General features: G+C 37.7%; 1 protein-coding gene across 1 annotated transcript in view; it reads left to right on the top strand.

The window, feature by feature from the left end:
• The first annotated feature begins 1,148 nt into the window (after positions 1–1,148).
• The window catches only part of ABCA12 (ATP binding cassette subfamily A member 12), a 176,698-nt gene continuing 155,395 nt past the window's right edge, over positions 1,149–22,451 (top strand). Inside the window, exons 1-2 of the mRNA XM_030325633.1 lie at positions 1,149–1,217; positions 15,028–15,121. Of these exons, the coding sequence (XP_030181493.1) occupies positions 1,149–1,217; positions 15,028–15,121 (163 nt within the window). The remainder of the gene's footprint in view (positions 1,218–15,027; positions 15,122–22,451) is intronic.

Raw genomic sequence — 22,451 nt, 5'->3', positions numbered from 1 at the left:
GGTTGTCATTAAGGTGTTTAAGCAAGGTTTCTCCTGGGGATCTTTATTCCAGACTTCTTCATATGTGTCCTGAAATCACAATTAAAATTGCCTAATTAGAAAGTACACTTGAATAATTCAAGCATAAAGCCTTTTTATTTTCTCCTAATTTACAATAGATTTCTTTAGCTGATTTGGATATTCAAGTGCATTAGAACTCAGAATTCTGCTATATCATATATTCAGAAATATCCTGGGTCAACCTGTGTCTTCTTTAATTGTAAAAACCTAAAACAACATGGCTTTCCTGTAATGGGCCACATGAATCCCCATCCCCAAAATGAGGGAATCTATTGCATGTCATTTTTGCCACCTACAGCCTTCCTTTTATTTTCTGCATTTTGTTTAACCTAGTATGTTGTAACAGAAGGGAAGACCTAACCAACTTAGTTACTTCCCTCCAAATCAAAGCATTCAACATAACTGTAGGCTAAAGACTGAGACTTTCTCTATGCACAGAGGTTCAGAGTGTTTCAGCTGAGCTCTGGCCTTATTGAGTTAAAACATCTTAATGGCAATTTAAATATTATGAGTCACTGGGCCCAGAGTCTGTAAAATGCTATGTGTACTGCCTCTGCTACAGCAGGCACTATGTAGTAAAGAAGGAGAGAGAATGTAGGACAAGTCTTACTGGCCTGGCAAGGGTCCCACCTAATTCCTCATGACGTGTCCAGTGTAGGTGACACCTTCTGGAAGGTGTGGATAGGCAGTTAATATCATGGAGAGTAGGAGGTGTGGGTTCAGCTTTTTTTTTTTTTTTTTTTTTTTTTTTTACAGTGGGGCATTATCTGAATGATAGTCTCTTGAGTCTAGACTTCATGCAACAGGCAGTAACTGGATGTTATTTTAAAATAAGCAAAGCCACTGACAGGTTCTGGTCTGGATTCTTGTTTCGGAGGAAGAGTTGGTTGCAGAGTGCTCCTTGGTCAAGGATTAACCCAGAGGAAAAATCCAGCAGCAGAAGAACTGTGGGTTTCTTACCCCGGCCCTCAGGAAAGCTATGCCGTGAAAAGGCTTTGACCCATTGACACAGCAAGTTGGACAGGGTACCAATTCTTCTGTGGGGCGGAGGAAAAGAGAGGAATTCTCTTGTTCCTGGTGTTTGAAGGATGGCTTCCCAGTTTCATCAGCTTCGGGTCCTGGTCTGGAAAAACTGGCTAGGTGTCAAAAGGCAGCCGGTGAGTAGCAAAAGGGTAGGGAAGGGCACTGGGGGGCAATGCTTCAGGCAATTCTAAACGTTAGTGATGTTAGTGACAGGTAAAAGAGGAATTTGAAGCCATTTTCTGAAGCAGGAATAAGATATTTAGGAATCATCCCTATATCTGTCTTATAGCTAATGAGGCAGGTCCAAACATACCCCAAAGCTGCCTTCAAACTTCAGTAAATTAAAAGGGTAAACCAGAACATGCCCTGGGCAAAGAAAAGGATTCACTTTGCTACTGGTTGAGTTGGAACTAGTGCTGAATTCTAGGTTTCAGGCCAAAATGCTTTCAGAAATTTTCTTAATAAATTTAGTTAAAAATGAGATGAAGAAAGGTATTAGATGAAAGGAATAATACATGGAGGAGAAATGCATTTGTAAACCAAAAGTGATGGAAAGCTTGGTTGAAAAGTGACATATAGAAAGGAAATAGTTTGAAGGCTGTTGGTATAGAAAGCTCTTAAGAAATTTTATTACCTAAAAATTATTTACTAGAAATGTCAAACAAGAGTCAATTTATGCGCCATGCTTCAAGAGTATCATTGAATCACTTAACTTTATGACTACAGTCTGTCTACTCTATTTATTGCGACATCTTTTTTGTGCTCTTACATTCTTGTTTGCTTTTTAAATGACAAAGCTAACTATTAGATACTCATCAGACAGGGTATAGGGAGACTGAGAAAGGAATTGGCTTCTATGAATTGACACATATTCAGAAGAATGTTTGAAAACCAGATAAATTTAAAAAGGCACTCAATATATTTCATTTGAGAGTGGTAATTCCCAGCCCCATATGAATAATATGAATATTATGCAAATAATGTGCATCATAGAAACCAGCATTTTATCTATGTACCTTATCTCACTCTGGGCTTGTTTGCAGGGCCTGACACTGCTTACTTAAGTGTTCTGATGTATGTATTGACAGTGAGAAGTAATGTTCACTCCCCTTTGTGAATGTGGTGGATGAGATTTTAAATCATGTGATTGTATGAGTGTGGGGTTTGGCCATCATATTTTAAATTGTTAATATTATGTATTTATTTATTTTTAATTAATTTATTTTTTAAAATTTATTTATTTTTGAGAGACAGAGCATGAGCGGGGGAGGGGCAGAGAGAGAGGGAGACACAGAATCTGAAGCAGGCTCCAGGCTCAGAGCTGTCAGCACAGAGCCTGATGCAGGGCTCGAACTCACGAACCGTGAGATCATGACCTGAGCTGAAGTCAGATGCTCAACCGACTGAGCCACCCAGGCACCCCAATATTTTTTTAATTTAAATCATTAGTGTTCTTTTAAAATTGAGAACAACACAAAAGAAAAACCTCCCATAATGATTCCATGCTAGGTTCTACTTGGAATTGAGCAGGAAGAGTCTGGATAGGTAGGTGTGGTCAGAAGATGAGAGTTGGGTTCTTGGTTCTGCTTTTCAGCACCTGCATGACTTAAGGAGCATATCACCATTTATGTGAATGCTGGTTTTCTTATTTGCCAAATAGGGTTAGGGGCTACCATATCTATCTCACTGAGTGGTAAGGATCAAATGTGCCAGTATATTTCAAAGTGCTTTACAAATGGTGAAACCCTTAACAAATAGAAGATAGAGGGATTTGGGGTCATGTGTATGTCATATTTTATTGAAAGTAATGGTGGAAGGAAATCTAGGAAAAGGGATTGTGGGAGAGAAGAAGAAATTTATATAAAGTTTTAAGTGATGAAACTCCATAGTTAAAAATAAAAGCATAGAAGAACTGAAAACTTATATCTGTTATTGCTGATAAACTGAATGCTGAGGTTGTATATTTTCCTTACAACTCCATTTTACCTAAAAATTAAAAAAAAAAAAAGGAAAGAAAGAAACCCAACCCTCGGGTGAATACTTTCTTCTTTTTCATTGAGAAATTTTATCTTTAGAAACTTTAATAAGTTCTTTCCTTATCTGTAAAGTAGCTGGTATATCAATTTTCTACTTTAGAGTTTCTCTACATTTTAGTCAATTTCTGCTGGATATGGCATATTTAAAGGAGATGGAATTCAGGCATGCTAAAACATTTTCACCATGATACCTTGTATTATTCCTATGCAGTCAAAAATCCCTAAAAAGCCCCTGGTAATTATAATTTTGCTTAAGGAAAGGGAATACGTGATCTATTAGTTCATTTGGGGACGTCAGAGGATTAAGTCTACCTTGAGACCCAGGACAGATAAGTGTTGGTTGCAGGAAATGAAATCAGAAATATGTATGGGGCACCTGGGTGGCTAAGTCGGTTGAGTGTCTGACTTCAGCTCAGGTCATGATCTCGCAGTCCACAAGTTTGAGCCCCATGTTGGGCTCTGTGCTGACAGCTCAGAGCCTGGAACTTGCTTCAGATTCTGTATCTCCCTCTCTTTCTGCCCCTCCCCCACTCAGGCTCTGTCTTTCTCTGTCTCTCAAAAATAGATAAATGTTAAAAAAAAATGATTCTTAATTTGGGGGAATACAGAAGGCCTACTTGAATCCATTATCTCCAATTAGAGGGACACAAGAGACCTTTAGAAAATGGTGGTGCCAAAAGGAGGAGAGTCCATTCGAAAAAGAGAGTGAGAGGGCAAAGAAAGTTACATTTCTTTCTTCATAGTTTGGCTAGGGCCGGCCCTATCTCCTGTCTTAGAAAGAAGACTTGAGGACACAGGTAGAAAGGATATACCTGTGGTAGTATTAACAGGGAAGGATGAGAAAATCAAGAGGTTGGAAAGCTAGGAGGTGAAATGAAAAAAGAAATTGTGAAAAGGGAAAATATAAACAAATTAAAAGAGAATGTGAAAAAAAAGAGGTATATAAATTTGAATAGAGGACATAGTCTTTATGTAGGGACTGGACTTAATCCATCAAACACTTATTTAAAATACAAGCATTTTTATTTCTCTCATTGTAGTCTTTCTGAATATGATAGACAATAGAAATGAAGCTGTGTGACACTGGAAATGTATAGTCTTTAGTGAATGTTAAAGAATAATCACTACCAAGACATCCTCTTCCACTTTGTTTTCAAGAGATTCTATCGCAAAGCAAGATGGTGGGAAGGATAGTCTGTAAGGAAGGAGTTAGGAATCTATTAATGGAGAAACAAATGACATATAAGGGGAAAAAAAACCAATATACAGTAAAAATATTAGAGTGGGGATTACTTAGGAAATATATTATAAAGATATATTCTAGAATAGTAAGTGAGAAAAGAATTTCAAACAACTATATAGTCTAAGAAATAGAAGGACATTGGGATAAGCTAACTGTTGAGTTTGGCTACAAAAAAAGGGAAGGCAAGATCTTTAATTTTGGAGATGATATCCGTCAAAATTGTCCTTAAATATTCTTTTTAATACAATTGACTAGTGAAATTCTGGAATATTTGGGATTATCTAATTGCTTTAATTATACAGGGCCCCAGAATGCTCAAGGGACTTGTCCAGGGTCACACAGCAAGTTAAAGGACTCAAAGTCAGATTTCCCCCCAAAATGGATCTATTCTTTCCCTACCTCTTGCTGCATCTCTACTGTCACTGAGTTGAGTTTCTTTTTCCAACATGCTCTGATCCCTACTCAGAGTTCGGCCCACCAATGAAGAAATCATAATTGCTAACGAGGCTTTAGATACTACTGTTGTTCTTTTTTTTTTTTTTTAATATTAGTGGTTACATCAATTCTCAATTATATGGCCAAAGAAGAAGAAAAAAGAAAAAACAAGCTAAAGGAGTATGAAAAAAATACACTAAGCACCAACGGAAATGTTAGGTAATAGAGAAAATCAATTAGATGCAGTTGCTATCCTGCTGGGCTTGTAATTTAACTCTAGAAATAATGCAAAAATGAAGATTCCACTGGAGATGGTTAGCAACAGGGAGGCTCACCTAATGAGATGCTAGTTGATGATAGGAAACTGAGTCCTGGGACAGTAGAGGCTGCAGCATGAAAGACTAGATAGTGCAAGATCAGAATTATCTTTCATTAAGAAGAGGAATTTTAAGTAGCCATATCAAGGAATGATTTCAGATCTCTACAGAAGTGGAATCTAATTCCAGACTTAGTATGGAAGAAAGCTAATTACTTTGAGCTGTTTATTTTAACCTAACTGTTTGGCTAGTGGATCACACTTTAGCTCAGTTGGTGATAGAACTAGTTTTTCTGTCACAGACATTCCCACAACTTGATTGATTTCTAACACTTTGGATCAAGTTTGACACTCCTTCCCAATCCTCACCTTGCTCATATGACCTCCCCTCACAGTGTCTAGAGAGAGAGAAAGTCCCCGCTTCAAAATTTTGGAGCAGGTTAGTCTGTATATTAAAATAATTGTTTTGGGGCGCCTGGGTGGCGCAGTCGGTTAAGCGACCGACTTCAGCCAGGTCACGATCTCGCGGTCCGTGAGTTCGAGCCCCGCGTCGGGCTCTGGGCTGATGGCTCGGAGCCTGGAGCCTGTTTCTGATTCTGTGTCTCCCTCTCTCTCTGCCCCTCCCCCGTTCATGCTCTGTCTCTCTCTGTCCCAAAAATAAATAAACGTTGAAAAAAAAATAAATAAAAAATAAAATAATTGTTTGATTAAAGCAATTTAGGATTAAGCTGTCATGTCAAATTTAGTTATAAATCAGATTAAAATGAACTAGGTCCTGAACAATTCAGGCAACAACCTGACCAAATATTGTAGGCCCTTTTTCCTTTTCTGGGTCTGTATCATTTATTCCTTTAATCCCTTTTAATTGTTCAAAGAAAATTTAGATCTACCTGTTTATATTGGTGCCTGTTATGTAGCAGGCATGCCCATTTTGTTAGTTTAGTCTGTCAATGAAGAGCAAATGAGATAAAGACATTTTAGAAAAGAGAGGAATATAGAAATAAATTAGCTTAAAGTCCAATAAAAAAACTGTTGTTTTAATATGCATCATAGAAGATTTACCGATCTCCAAAATGTATGATAATCTCCAAAATGTATGATAATTTCAGAAGATGTACTTGATCCCAGTTTTTAGATGAGTCATTTCCATAGATGGCAGAAAAGCCCAGTAGCAGAAAGCCTAGTTAACTGAGAGCTTTGCCACTTGTATTTGCTTGTTTTGGGGGTGGAACTAAGGTTTATTCCAGATCTAAAACACCAACCTCTTACTTCAGAATGTGAACCGTGGAATCTTCTTGTTACCAAGTAACAGTCATCCCTGGGACAATGCAAAAGTAAAAGAATGGAAAAGGAAGGAAGGAACAGTGTACTTTATACATGGAAGGTTGGGCAATTTTTGCTTGCACGTTTGTAATAAAAAAGTTATGGTTTTAGGTTACAGGAAAACCTTTAAATGATTTTCAATGCTCTTATACACTGAACTGATAAAAATTATGGTATTGTGATCAAAGAGAACTAGTAATATATCCTATAGTGCTTTGGCTACACAGCTTAATGCTTAACTCTGCAGGTGCGGAACCCAGGCTCCCTGCGTTCAGACACCAGCTCTACCATTTAGTGGCTTAAGGAATGAAGGTTTATTTAATCTCTTTAAGATTCTGATTTCCCATATGCAAGAGGAAATGGGGTGATTATATTAAATGAGATAATGCACATTAAGTGTTTAACATAGTATCTTGCATAATCTAAGCAGCCAATAAATATTAACTATTATTTATTTGGAATACTATATTGAATTGATATTAATTATAAGACCACTTGCCAAGAATTTATCCCAAGGAGGATATTTTGAAATCATATTTAACAGAGAATTGTGGAGGGAACTGGCATTGGTACCCAGGAGGAGAGGGGACTTTGTCTCTCTTCAAATACTTGGAGAATTCTCATGTGGAAGAAGAGGCCAAACTAAGATGAATGAGTGTCAGATGTGGGAATGAAGATATCGCCTTGATATGAGCAAAAACAAACAAACAAACAAACACATGAGGCAATGTGAGTTGTCCAATAATGAAGTTTCTTGAAATAGTGAACTTCTAGTCACTAGAAGCACTCAAGTGGATGCTGGATAACCATATGGCAAAGATGTTTTCCCTAACTTTTCATGTACCAGTCATTCTGGACTTATTTCTTTTCCTGGAATATTCCACCCTCTTTCCCATCTGTGGGTCTCTACCCATATGTTTCCTCTGCTTGAAAGACTCCCACTTCTTTTTCACATTCCATCCAACACACATATCCTCTCTTCTGTCTGACCCTTTTTCATCTTTTAGGTTTTAGACTCTACTCCCCTTGCCTTATCTTCCTTTTATTTATTTTTTTAATTTTTTATTAAATTTTTTTACATTTATTTATTTTTGATAGAGACAGAGCACAAGTGGGGGAAGGGCAGAGAGAGAAAGAGACACAGAATCTGAAGCAGGCTCCAGGCTCTGAGCTGTCAGCACAGAGCCTGACGTAGAGCTCGAACTCACCAACCGTGAGATCATGACCTGAGCTGAAGTCAGAAGCTTAACCGACTGAGCCACCCAGGCGCCCCGATAATTTTTTATTGTATTATGAATGTAAGACTCTCCAAGACCATGATTCCATGACCAAGAATAGAGAATCTTCATCTGAAACATTTTATTTTTATTGATTTTTCAGAGGTAGGCAAAAGAATCCCCATTGCAGTTTGGAAATTGTGCTGACATTCAGTGTCATTCATTTTGGACATAACGACCTTCAAACCACTCTAGTGCAAGTCTATACAGGAAAGACAAGTAATATGATTATGTGGAGTGGCCAAGCATAAGACAGTAAGGGATGGTGACATTTGGGATGAAGACTAGAGCATGAATGCTCCATTTAAAGGTATTCAAATAGTAGTAGGAGTCCTCAAAATTTTAAATATATGGTAACACTTAATAATTTAAAATTCATTGGTATCTTATTTTCTTATTTACATTGAGTGAAAGTGATTTTTAAGAGTAATAAAACTGGTGGATACAAGTAGAATCAGATGGACTAGCAGTAATTAGAATGAAAGGTTCTGACAAAGCAATGCCGTATGAATTACCTAACGTTGAAATTATGTGCCTTGCTCAGATTTTTCAAAAAATTAGATTTGAGAAGTTTTCAAAGATTTGAAACAATGGTTCTTAGCAAATGCAGAGACTAATGTTACTAGGTAATGCAAATTAGTTAACAGGTGCTACAGATCAGCTCTAAATGAAATTTTTGGAGTGAACTAATATTTGGTTAATTCTGGAAACTTCTTAAGATTTAAACTTGAAGTTTTGAGTAGATGACTTTGCTGACCTCAAGGTCATTGAAATGTATCCTGCCATCACCATTAATTTCCTAAACCTTACCACCTGTGTGCAGTAGGATAGCATTCCTGGATATGAAATATGTTTTTATCTCTTTTCTTGACTCTCATTTCTTCTCTTGTGCTATCATTTAAAAATTGCCTCTCGATTTTTTTTTTTTTTGGAAAAATAATTTGGTAATTTATTACAAGGTAAACATACATTTACTATATAATCCAACAAGTCTACTCCTGGGTACTTGCTCAAGAAATATAAAAACATACAGTCTTTATTTATTTATTTAATTTTATTTTTTATTTTTCAAGATTTACATCCAAATTAGTTAGCATATAGTGCAACAAGGATTTCAGGAGTAGATTCCTTAGTGTCCCTTAACCATTTAGCCCATCCCCCTCCCACAACCCCTCCAGTAACCCTCAGTTTATTCTCCATATTTATGAGTCTCTTCTGTTTTGTCCCCCTCCCTGTTTTTATATTATTTTTGTTTCCCTTCCCTTATGTTCATCTGTTTTGTCTTTTAAAGTCCTCATATGAGTGAATTCATATGATTTTTGTCTTTCTCTGACTAATTTCACTTAGCATAATACCCTCCAGTTCCATCCGTAGTTGCAAATGGCAAGATTTCATTCTTTTTGATTGCCAAGTAACACTCCATTATGTATATATATATATATATATGCCACATTTTCTTTATCCATTCATCCATTGATGGACATTTGAGCTCTTTCCATACTTTGGCTGTTGTTGATAGTGCTGCTATAAACATTGGGGTGCATGTGTCCCTTCGAAAGAGCACACCTGTATCCCATGGATAGATGCCTAGTGGTGCAATTGCTGGGTCGTAGGGTGATTCTATTTTTAGTTTTTTGAGGAACCGCCATACTGTTTTCTGGGGTGGCTGCACTAGCTTGCATTGCCACCAACAACGCAAAAGAGATCCTCTTTCTCCACATCCTCGCCAACATCTGTTGTTGCCTGAGTTGTTAATGTGAGCCATTCTGACAGGTGTCAGGTGGTATCTCATTGTGGTTTTGATATGTATTTCCCTGATGATGAGTGATGTTGAGCATTGTTTCATGTGTCGGTTGGCCATCTGGATGCCTTCTTTGGAGAAGTGTCTATTCATGTCTTTTGCCCATTTTTTCACTGGATTCTTTGTTTTTTGGGTGTTGAGTTTGATAAGTTTTTTATAGATTTTGGATACTAACCCTTTATCTGATATGTCATTTGCAAATATCTTTTCCCATTCTGTCAGTTGCCTTTTAGTTTTGCTGATTGTTTCTTTCACTGTGCAGAAGCTTTTTATTTTGATGAGGTCCCAGAAGTTCATTTTTGCTTTTGTTTCCCTTGCCTCTGGAGATGTGTTGAATTACAAGTTGCTGCGGCCAAGATCAAAGAGGTTTTTGCCTGCTTTCTCCTCGAGGATTTTGATGGCTTCCTGTCTTACATTTAGGTCTTTCACCCATTTTGGATTTATTTTTGTGTCTGGTGTAAGAAAGTGGTCCAGGCTCATTCTTCTGCATGTAGCTGTCCAGTCTTACCAACACCATTTGCTGAAGAGACTGTCTTTATTCCGTTGGATATTCTTTCCTGCTTTGTCAAAGATTAGTTGGCCATACATTTGTGGGTCCATTTCTGGGTTCTCTATTCTGTTCCATTGATCTGAGTGTCTGTTCTTGTGCCAGCCTCTTGATTTTTAAAAAGAATTATTTTTAAAGTAATTTCTAATTTTTGAATTGAAAAAATTTCAAATGTAAAGAAAAGTTGCAAAAATAGTATAAATAATATTCTTTCTAGAGTCAGTAGAGAGTGATGCCCCATCACCTTGGATACTTCAGTGTGCCTGTTTTACAAAGAAGGACATTCACCTCATGACCCAATATCACCATCAAATTTTTGGACACAATTCAAGCTTCATCAGTTGTCCCAACCGTGACTTTTATAACAAAAGATTCCAGTTCAGAATCACGTTCTGAATCTAGTTTTCATGTCTCTGGAATCCCTCAGTCTGTAACAGTTTGTTAGTCTTTCCTTGACATTCATGACCCTGACACATTTTGAACATTTAAGACTAGTTGTTTTGTAGAGTATCTGTTATTTCCTTATTTTTAGGCTCTGGTTATTTATCTTTGACAGGAATACTACACAACTGATGCTGTGTTCTTGCACCATTGCCTCACATCAGGAGGTGTATGATGTCAGTTTTTCCCATTTTGTGGAGAAATTCTTTTGAGACTATACCTCATTAAACTTTCAGTTTATCTATTTGTTTGCTTATGTATTTATTTATACCTACATAGACTCAGAATTCCAGTTTATTCAGTTAGATATAACCTTTTATTGTCATAATGTTTTTTTAATGTTGCCAGTGGGTCAAATTTCATGCTCGAATTTGTGATAGGCTGGTTCTATTGATGTCTCCATCATTTTCAACATTCTCTAAGCAGTGTATCTTATTGATCAATTGATTTACCTACCTACCTACCTACCTACCTATCGTATACCTATCACTGTGTCTATAGGCATGAAAACAGTGATATTCTGATAGCAATGAGTACACCTAGCTCTCAGATGCCTACTAAAAGAAGCTAGGGTTTCTTGGGAGAATGGATATTTCCAGGGTTGGGACAGAGAAACTACATGATAAGGCAGAAACAGTTTGTGAAACCAGAAAAAAAATAACCAAAGAAGTTATACCCACACATTTGTAGCTCTGTTTTATGTCTCTTTATGCATTTTGGAAACCAGGAGTTCATACCTGTATCTTTAATTTTAACCCAACGCTATAGCATTCTCTTTTCTTCTTTTTTCATGTTAAAATTCCCTTGTTGGATAATGAGAAACCTGGCCCCTCTTGTGGGTAATGTATTTACTTTCTTGGTCAACTTCCCTGTGTGAAACTAATCACCTGTTTCTTGCCCTGAATAAACACCTTCCTTATGCTACTTGGGTTCTGACCTCCCAGGTCTGACTGCTGCACTGTGCATTTCTCTACACCTTGCTAGGGATCCACCTTCTTCACTGTGTTACGGTGGTGCCCTCAGTACTAGTGTGGACTAGACATCCTGGCCTCACCAAAAGGATTTTTAGGCACTGAATTGTTCAGAAAGGGAAAGGGAAGAGAAAGAGAACAGAATGGGACAAATCAGTGGGAAGTAAGCCCTGGAGAAATAAAAAGAGACACATGCCACAGCCCACTAAGGAATTTTAAACTACTCAGGGTGTATATGCCTTTGGAGGTCAAGAACGCAGGGTAGGGGGTGGAACGCAAATGAGGTAAAGAGGCAAATGTGAGATAATTAAAATGTTAGAAAAAAATGAACCTTTTAAAAACTGCTTTTCCTTTAGTTTTTGAGTGGGACTAATATCTATATGTGTAAAATCAATATACCAGTCCTTTCTCCAAATAAACAAAAATGAATCATGGCTCATTGGTTTAGTATTTGGATCCTTGACACTGCATTTGCTTCTAGGTTGTTTATGATAATATTTAGAATGGTGTCGGGAGCAATCCTGCTGCTGTGAAAATTTAAATTTTGTTTATTTCTTGCTTTTGTGATTAACTTGTCAACCTTAACATTCCCAAGATCACAGTGTGGAGGGCTTTGTGTTTATTATCCTTCTAAAATGCAGTAAACAGAAATGTTCTCCAAACCTCTCTGACCTGAGATCCTGGGGGAAATCTTATGATAATGGATTATTTATGGGCTTGCTGTAGTTTTTACCTATAATGGAGTCCAAATTGTCTTAAACTATTCTGGTCTAGATTATAGTTTTGTCTGGATTTAAATTGTGTCTAAAATTAATTTCAAAATTTATCAAAACATCCTCATGGAAACATTAAATTAGATCAATCAAAAGAGAATTTAAAGATATCCCATGACATATGCCCCTTATTTGAATGTGAATATACATTTGTGCTGGTTCACTTGGTCTCCGTTACTCACTGAATTCTCATGAGGTTGCTATAGAAAATGAATAGATGCTCCTAAAAGTAACTATGAGGCACTAAACCTACTGAGATGAATCTTTTTTTTTTAAAAAAGAATAACTGTGGCCTCAAGTATAAAACCAAGAAATCCACAAACATTAACATTTTTAATCCTAACTCTTTATAGTCAACGTTTGAAATAAGTCAAATAGGATAAAAATGGTACTTGTATCTAGGTCTTTGAAGAACAGACTCTAATTTTTTAATGTATCTGAGACTAGGCTAGGATAACTCTTAATATTTTTCTATAGCATTCATATTTTTCTAGTATACTTTCTGTAAGGCATTATTGTTCCTCAGATTAAGATGCTGTTTTAAAAAAAAATCTAGCCTAAGTATCTTGATATTCAGATCCTTACCCCCTGTTCTACTCCCCAACTGGGTATGTGACTTTGGGTAAATTAATGGATAATGATGTGCTAACCTTCTGCACCTCAGAGAACAAAAAAGAAAGTTGGATCAGACCCAGGCTTCTCAGCCTCTGCTGTGCCTTGGATGTCTTTGGCAGCCTGGTAAAGCCTATCGCCCTCCTAAGAATAATGCTTTTAAATCAATAAAATAAATAGAATTACCAATAAAACCATTGAATTCAGTTATTAAGGGATTAAGAAGCAAATTTATGATAATGGTAGTATGTGTTTCTTTGGTATAGCAATAAGCAAACAAAACAAATAAATAAACAAAGTGACCCCATAACTACTGTAATTTTTAATGTCACCATGAGTAGGAACAGAACTTTGAGATATCTGCAACAGCAACACTAAAGTGATTTAAAAATATCTGTGGATTTTATTTGTGACAAAGTCACAAGCACGTCTAATAACATTGTGGTTCGTTGTCTCCGTTAATCATTAAGGGAAATGCTAAATTTCATTTAAAAGGTAGAGAAAGTAAAAATGTAATCTTTTTTTTTTTTCCTATCCAAGTTTACAAGCGTCCTGAATTCTATCCGCTAGATGATGTCAAAGGAACTCTCCAACAAAAATAATCTAGGACTTTATAAACAATCTTGCTAGTTAGGTAAGATGGCATACATTTAGAACTGTTCTCCTCCAAGTATGGTTCATGGATAGCAGCCTCAGCATCACATATCTGCAGCTTGTTAGAAATGCAGGATTTCCGCCCCATCTCAGATCTGCTGCATCTGAATCTACATGTGTACACGATTCATAGGTGATTTGATGTGCACATTAATGCTTGAGAGGCACTGCTACAGATTAAGCTGTTTAGACTGGGAGCTTTTCAGCTGTGATTAAACCAAGTACCCTAGGATTTCTTATATCTGCTTTCTTCCATTTGCTAAAAACTTGCCTTTAAACCTGCAGTTTAAGAAGTTGGTGACAGGCCTCTCAGCAAGGACAGCAGTGCTATAGACACACAATGGAGATTTTCATAATTACTTAAGGATCAGTAATTGAATGGGTCTTGATTGTTTTGGATATTTGAAGAGCCCAGGCAGTAGTCCGAGATTTGTCAGAAATTATCTCTGAAGCTGTGGCAAGTTGGGGAGAAATGGTAACAAGTCTGCATAACCAGATAAAAACTTTAATTTAAAGTCCAATTTAAACTTTATTAAGTATAGGCACAGTTTGTTCTGTACAGTTTCATTTGAGCAGTGTAACTGTTTGCATAATCACAGTTGATGTTCTTGAGTATACATGTTACTGGTCTGGAACCAGTTTTTTATGTATGTAACACTAAGTAGTTCACATCTTACGAACTGAATCATGTGTATGTGAGGAGAAAAGCCACTCCTGAAGTGTCTTACAATGAAATTCCCTAATAGAAATTTTGATTAAATAATTACATTTATTGAGCATCTGTTTTATACCAGTGGAAATTCAGAAACGAATAAGACACTGTTCCTGCCATAAAAGAATCACCAATTTATTGTAAGCCAAGCAAAATATATATATACAGGTAAGTAGGTAGGTAGGTAGGTAGGTAGGTAGGTAGGTAGATAGATAGATAGTAAGAGTATAAGTTCTATGATAAAAGCAGACACAAGATACTATTTATAGTGGTATAGGGGGCTTGCATAGTACTTTAAGTTCCTGTTTACTCATTGACTTACTTATTCATTCATTCATTTACTGTTTATTGAGCCATTATCCGGTGTCACACTAATCTTTATGGCTGGCCATAGAATGTTGACATTGGAAGTGGTAAGATAAGCCTAGGTTGAAATTATTTGGGATTTTGTATGCCCTGTTTAGAATGTTGAACCTTATCCAACAAGCAATGAAAAGATTTTTAAGCAGAGAAATTACTGCTCAGATTTGAATTTTAAGATCATCACTCTTGGGACAGTCATGAGAGATGACTGACTGGAAAGGAGGCTTCAGAAGCTCATTTTAAGGTTTTAAGCCTGGAAAAGGCATTCTTGTGTTCATTTCGAGATCTCTTGCACTTTTAAAAATCTCTCTTTCCTTTCTTATTAATAGCATTTGCAAGCAAATATCTGATTTGTGTTGGAAGTTTATAATATGTTGTACTTCTTGTCAAGTTTTGGTTCAGCAGTGTAATTAACATTTTTTCCTATTATTATTTTGCAGCTTTGGACACTTGTCTTGATTTTATGGCCAGTCATTATCTTCATAATTTTGGCTATTACCCGGACCAAATTTCCTCCAAGAGCAAAACCAACTTGTAAGTAAATTTGTTTCCCTAGTTTTTGGGTTACAGTTAAGATTTATTTTGATACTATGGAGTGTTTTCTTCTAAATTTGTTTTAATAGTATTTCTACCTGGTAGTATTTGTATAAATACTTAGCCTGTTTTTTTCTCCAGCTTTTTTAACTGGTTAGAAGGGTGAGCCTGTAATATTTATCTAAAAAACTATGAAGCATGTAGAAGCCAGAATGCATTTTAATTTTTATAAAATTAATTTTTATAAAATTTTGACTCATTTATTGTTCACCTCATAAATCTCACCATGGTTTGTACGACACAAACAAGTATCAGTCTCAAGCTAGATCATCCTTTACTTTTATATTGTCACAAAAACCATAGACCGGTATCTGATGAACTGAACGAATGAAATCCAGGGTACTGTAAAAATCTCTTATCTCTCCTCAGGACTGATATGAGTGGTGCAAATGCATCAACACATTTAATTTAAAAGAACATTGCTTTCCAATTAGTGCTATTCCAGCTATTTTTAGTCATCATCAAGTTATAAAATGGGCACGGCGCCAAACTCAGGCCATTATTTTCTTTTGGATCCAGAATGGAGATTCAGGAAAGACACAGAAATGTCCTCAGAACTGGGTGGGGGAGGGGAGGAAGATGAGAACCCCAATGATCTAACCAGTGTTTTTGCTTTCATTCTTTTTTTAAAAAATTTTTTAAATGTTTTTATTTATTTTTGAGAGACAGAGAGAGGGAGAGAGAGCATGAGCGAGGGAGGGGCAGAGAAAGAGGGAGAGACAGAATCCAAAGCAGGCCCCAGGCTCTAGACTGACAGCAGAGAGCTCGTGAACCATGAGATCATGACCTGAGCCGAAGACGGGCGCTTAACCAACTAAGCCACCCAGGCACCCCTGTTTTTGCTTTTGTTCTTTCTTTTTTTTAATTTTTTTTTTTTAACATTTATTTTTGAGACAGAGAGAGACAGAGAGAGACAGAGCATGAACGGGGGAGGGGCAGAGAGAGAGGAAGACACAGAATCGGAAGCAGGCTCCAGGCTCTGAGCCATCAGCCCAGAGCCCGACGCGGGGCTCGAACTCACGGACCGTGAGATCGTGACCTGAGCTGAAGTTGGACGCTTAACCGACTGAGCCACCCAGGCGCCCCTTTGCTTTTGTTCTTAAACCCTGAAGCCAGTTTTGTTGGTAGAGGAGTAAAGGTTAAGTGAGATACATCATGTTTCACAGAGCAGCCATCTCCTAAAAAGCTTCTCATAGACTAAATTTCTATAAATCTGATTGTATTTCAGATAAATCTTGGTAATTTACTATATAAAAGAATAGTATGCTGAATTATTTGTAAAGAGAATAATGAGCTGGTGACTTTTAAAAATAAGTGTTTTTCAGTCACTCAGTCTTAAGAAGTAAGATGATAGCCATCATGGAATCTACTTGATTCATACACAATAGAATAATTCAAAAGAGAATATCAATTAAATTAGTGTAAAGCATTTAAACTCTTGATACTGGAATGAATAATTCCTTGCATTTGAATAGCAGCTTACCATTTCTAAAGGACTTTTGCTCAAGTTATTATGTAGAGTTGTTGATGATATTTTATTAGGTTGTTTATAAAAGCAGCATAATTTTGTTCTCTTCACGTCATGTGTATATTAGTTCTTTATAATAGATTTAGTCCATTGTATACTCTTGAAATTTATGTATTCTTGCCTATTTTAGGTAGCATGGAGTTCAGAAATAATGCATTCAGCACATAAGGACAAATACTCTTTGAACTATTCTGGTTTAAGATGCTAATTATCAATTCACGAATGATAGTGATAAAAGTTTATTAGCTTCTTTCAACAAATTATTTCTATTAATTTCTTGTTTATAAGGAGTTTTAAGCTATATAATAAGTTTCTCTTACAAAATTTACAAGACAGAAATATAAGGTGTGGGAGTGAGTAGTCTTAATTGGTGCTACCTGATAGGATTTAGAGATTCATGGAAAAAATCTTGGAGAGCTCTTATAGTTTCACTAAATTATGGGCAGGGGGGGGACCTTGAAAAAAATCACGTGACAAGTATCTCAGAGACCTAATTTTTTAAAGGGTCTGCAAAAACACACTATCCAAAGAGAGACGAATAACCACATTTTACTATAGGCTTCTGATCATACACTAATAATAATTAGTTATGAGGTGATTGTCTTTATGTTTGTGGGTAGGAGAGAACAGAATTATAGGAGAGTTCAGTGGAAGTATTTTTGCTAGTCTCTCAGAACTTACAAAATTCAGTCTAAAAAATAGTTTATTGTTTTTATTAGAACTTTATGAGAACTATTAGAAGGAAGGTACCCTCTCACTTTACAGAAGAGAACACTGGGCAACCTGGGCGATTGTAATTTGCGAAAGTTTGATCATGTGGAATAGGAGAGAAAGGTTTTGGAAATTACCTTTACTTATACTTTGTCCATGAGATTTGTCTCATATTTTGCCATCTTATACATAGAGCCATAATACCTTTGGACAAAACTTTGTGTCCAGAATTTCAACTCATCCTATAGTCAATAGAATATAAAATATAATTTATAACTAGAAGTGCTATCTGTACAGCAAGTTAGAGAATCTAAAACTAGTATAGATGTAGTTACTTTATTCCCTGTCTTGTGGTATAGAGGGAAAACTTCAAAGTGAAAGTTTGGATTCAGGCATTTTTATTCTTTTTTTAAAGCAATTATTATTGTTTTTCTTTGTTTCTCATATCTATCGTACTGAAAGATTAAAGTGAGTTCATAATAATAAATAATAAAAATAAATATTTCTTGATCTCATACTATGTGCCAGACGTTTGGGGAGGTAATGGCAGTGTTATTCAATTCCCAGTGCAGCCAACCAGTGCAACAGAGAGATTAAGTAACCTGGCCAAGATTGCACAGTTCAAAAGTGGTGGTGTCAAGATTTGATGAACCCAGGCAGTCTGGCCCTGGACTCTGGTTTTAAGCTTATGAACTCACATTTCTTACATCGAGGAGTCAGTACTGTACTCGTTTCTAAATAATGTTGCATTACTTAGGTTTCATAAAAGTAGACTAAAAGTTAGAAATTTGGAATCTAAGCACCCCTTCTCTGCGTCTATCAAGAAAATGAAATCAAGAAATATGGGGGGGAGGTGCATTCCGATATATGAATCAGTTATCCTAAATGTTAGTATTCAGTGGAGAATTCTGCCTCTGCATGAATCTCTGTAGTGATTGTAGTATCATGGAAATCACGTCCTGTTTAACAGAGTTAAAAATCCTTTCCGGGCTACAGTGACTGCTTCAGTGCTAATTGAGCAACAGAGAAATGAAGAAGAAACTCCAGGCTACACCCCAGTTGAAACTCAGCTGTGGTGAGAACAGGAGTTGTCATCCGTGGGCACATTCTGCTCAGAATAGCTGGGCATGTGTGTAGGACTGATACATCATTCAGAACAAATATAATTAGTGAATCAAAGGGCTCCCTCCATAGTTTTCTTGACTGATGGGCATCTGTGGAAGTCTGGACTTGGGTGAGTTAGGTAGCTGCTGCAGTGTCTGCCATGGAGGGCACCCGTCCTGAGCAAAATACTTACTTTTGGCATTGTCTGCTTTCACTTACACCCTCCTGTGTTGCCATCAACAGCTTAGGTAACTAGCTTCTGCAAATAATAAGTCCCAGGTAAGGAAAGCTTCCCAAGCCTGGCAGACAGTCCAGGATGCTTCTTGTTTGCATAGAGAAGAATGGGCTGAGGTGCCACATTTGAAATAGCTCCAAGCTTTTATAATCTGAACATGCAGTAACTTGTCAGGAGACAAACTTTAAAGCTGAAACACCATGCTTAGGAGCAGAGGCAAACAAAACAAACCCTCCAAAATGCATTTAGACTAAGCCCAGCTATAATGTACAGCGAGCTATCTTTGTCTCCTTTTAACATGCACATACCCATGAAGTGCAGGCAAGCAGTTCCTAATTACTGCGGAACTGACTACTTTTCAAGAACAGAAAAAACCCTGGCATAATGAGATAAGTGGTCTCCAAAAATTGCAGTCTTGCCAAGTAAGGAGCCACATTTCTATGAAGTTAATGAAAAACAGTATTTTTCAAGCGGTTGAAAATACCACTAAAAGCACAATGGAAATTATACTGTGTAAGTATGACCATAGCTTGGATTAAACTGCAAGTGTCCTAGAGCCATCACTTCCTAATACCCCTGCCTCCTCAGAAGAGAAGAAATTCAGCCCATCTCACATCTGCAGATGACCCAGGGGAAGGCAGGAGCCAACTGCTAATTGAATTATATCCAAATTTGTGCTAGCCCAGGGTTATACTGAATTTTGCCCGTCTGGATGTGACTCCATCACTTTGGTAAATGCAAGATTGCCATTCCCAGCATGACTTTTGGCCTCCAAAGCATACCTTTTGTCTTCAGGGTTGCAATAAAAATATTAATAGGGGTACAAATTTATTGAACACTTTACTGTGTGTCAGACACTGTGCTAAGTACTTTGCATCTATTTCCTTAGTTAATACATCACCTCTATAAACTATGTGATAGGATTGTCCCAACTTTAAAGATGACAAAGTTGAGGCACAAAAATGTTAAGTAACTTACCCATATTCACATGGGTGCTTTGTGCCCAAAGCTGGATTTTAAACACAGTTTTCCCTGCAGATACGGTAGTAGTTTTGTTCAGGTCGCGACTGCCAACAATAGCAATCCTAAGATCCGGCTCATCTGAGTTTTACAGCATCTCCTTTTTCTTCCTCATACCACCTGTTAGCACTGCCAAAGATCGAACATGGCTATAAAAGTGAACTCAATTGATTTTTCTACTTGTTAGCAGCTCCAAGAAAAAAATGTGAGAAGGAAGATTGAAATTATTGATTAATTGGTGGTTTGCAGGGTCCATGCGTGTTGCTATACCTACAGCACCTGAACTGTTAAGAGGAAACTATTGTGTGGTTTCATGTTGAATAGGCCTATGAGGCCTCTTACCGGGAAAGGTTGTGAAAGTCAGAGGAGCCAAGCTTTTTCTGGCCCTGCTTTTGCTTCCGACTTTGTGCATGGCGTGTTTCCATGGGAGAGATGGCAAACACATGAGGACCGGATTCCATTCTGGGGAATGGATTTCCCATGATTCAGCTGCAGTAGTTGAGGCACCCATAGTAAATCGTTTCCTGTTCTATTTTGATTGGCTCAAAATTAATGTAGGTTTTGTTCTGGGAAGCTCAGAACCCCGCATCATTCATCTCCTGCCAGGTCTTGCCCCATCCAAGTTCTCCATTGTCACGTGTGCCAGCAGCACCAGGAAGTCTCTCAGGTTAGAAACGTCTGACTCATCCATGCCTCCTCCCTTTCCTTCACCTCCCATAACCATGAGCCAGAATCTGTCTTGTGAAATGTGTCCTGGAGTTACCCCATCCTTTCCATCCCTCCTGCAGTGCCTTGCTTCGAGATCTCATTGTTTTGTGCCTGTTTTTCTTCATTAGGTTTTTATTTTGGGGGTGGGATGGGGGAGCACTCTGGAAGCCCAACCTCTAATTCTTCCCATAGTTTATCATCAGATAATCCCTTAAAATGTTCTTTGGGTCTACTAAGTTTCAACTCCCCTTTATCCTACTTTCAAGATGTTCATGATCAGGATTCCTTCAACTTTCAGTTCACTGCGTTCTGCAGTATGAGGCCTTTACCTAAAGAGGCAGTGTCCAGATGTCTTCCACACATCCCATGCTCATTGCCATGTGGACATGCATGCTCCTGTCCCCTCCTCCTCGTCTATTAAAAGACAAGCTCTCATCTAAGGCTTACCCTTTCGCCTTCCCTGATCACCCAAACTCCAATTATTTCTCCTTTCTACCTCTCTTGTGGATGTGTGGGCTAATAGTGGTTTTTGAGTGCTTTATGCTTTAATCTTGGCTCACTCATTAGACTAATAGTACATTGATAGCAGAAATCATGCCAAGGCATCATACTAATATCAGATACAGTATGATTCCTACCACAGGGAACAAAATAAGAATGGAATGTATCATTTAGAATGTAGTGCAGTTTGAAAGATATGGGGGATTGGATTATCAAATTCACCTAGAGATGCATGGAAATAAAGCTCATTGTGCATCTGAGATAGGTAAAGGACAAGAAGTTAGCTTGCTTTTGGTTTGGTTTTTACTTCAGGTAAATCTGACTGTGCTATCAGAAATATCTATAATGCTGGGGCGCCTGGGTGGCGCAGTCGGTTAAGCGTCCGACTTCAGCCAGGTCACGATCTTGCGGTCCGTGAGTTCGAGCCCCGCGTCAGGCTCTGGGCTGATGGCTCAGAGCCTGGAGCCTGTTTCCGATTCTGTGTCTCCCTCTCTCTCTGCCCCTCCCCCGTTCATGCTCTGTCTCTCTCTGTCCCAAAAATAAATAAACGTTGAAAAAAAAAAATTTAAAAAAAAAAAAAAAAAAAAAAGAAATATCTATAATGCTAATATTGGGAGGGGTGCCTGAGTGGCTGACAGCATGGAGCCTGTTTGGGATTCTCTCTCCCTCTTTCTCTGCCTCTCCCCTGCTCACTTTTGTTTTCTCTCTCTCTCAAAATAAACAAACATTAAAAAAATGTCTATAATGCTAATATTGGGACAGGAAAAGGGATATAAAGGTCTCTCACTCCTCCCCAGGTAGATCCACCTGGGAATTTCCCTCACAAATACCTGAGAGTTCATGTGAATGTGTACAGAATATTTTTGTGTGGGAGAGATTTATAGTCTGCTTCTTGCTTAAGTTCCAGAAAACATTAGAGCAGTGTTTGAATTTCACAGCCAAAGCCCCATCATTTACTTCTTCCATCAGCGAATCAGTAGCGAACATTGGGAAACATTATTGACCCTTTAGATGGCAACATGGAGATAAATTCTGTGAAACTCAGGGAAACCAAGACGGTGACTGCATCCCCAAGCACCCTGTGCCGACCGGGCTGTAGGGAACCAGCAGGAAGAAGGTAGTGTGAACATGGCCCCTGCACACTCATACACAGGGCTGGCTACAGCTCCTGCTGGTAGTTGCCCATCTCCCCCAAACCTGATTTGAAATTCTCTCACGCAATGCCATGGGCACACCCTAATGCCAGATAACATGACAAAAGGATTTCTCAACTATGCTCAACTAAGGCTTAGTACACAGAGTTGCATCAGAGAGCTGGGAATATCTTAAAGTACAATAAAACTTAATTGAACAAGTAGGAAAATAAAGAGTAAAGAATAGCTATTGATTGCACAATGGAAGATTTCTTGTCTGGGGGTCTTATTATTTTTTTTTCTCCTGTCCATTCTGCATCATGCCTACTT

Source organism: Lynx canadensis, chromosome C1, assembly GCF_007474595.2.
Source record: "Lynx canadensis isolate LIC74 chromosome C1, mLynCan4.pri.v2, whole genome shotgun sequence".
Lineage (NCBI taxonomy): Eukaryota > Metazoa > Chordata > Mammalia > Carnivora > Felidae > Lynx > Lynx canadensis.
Note: the sequence above shows the minus strand (reverse complement) of the source record. Positions and strands in the feature narration are given on the sequence as shown.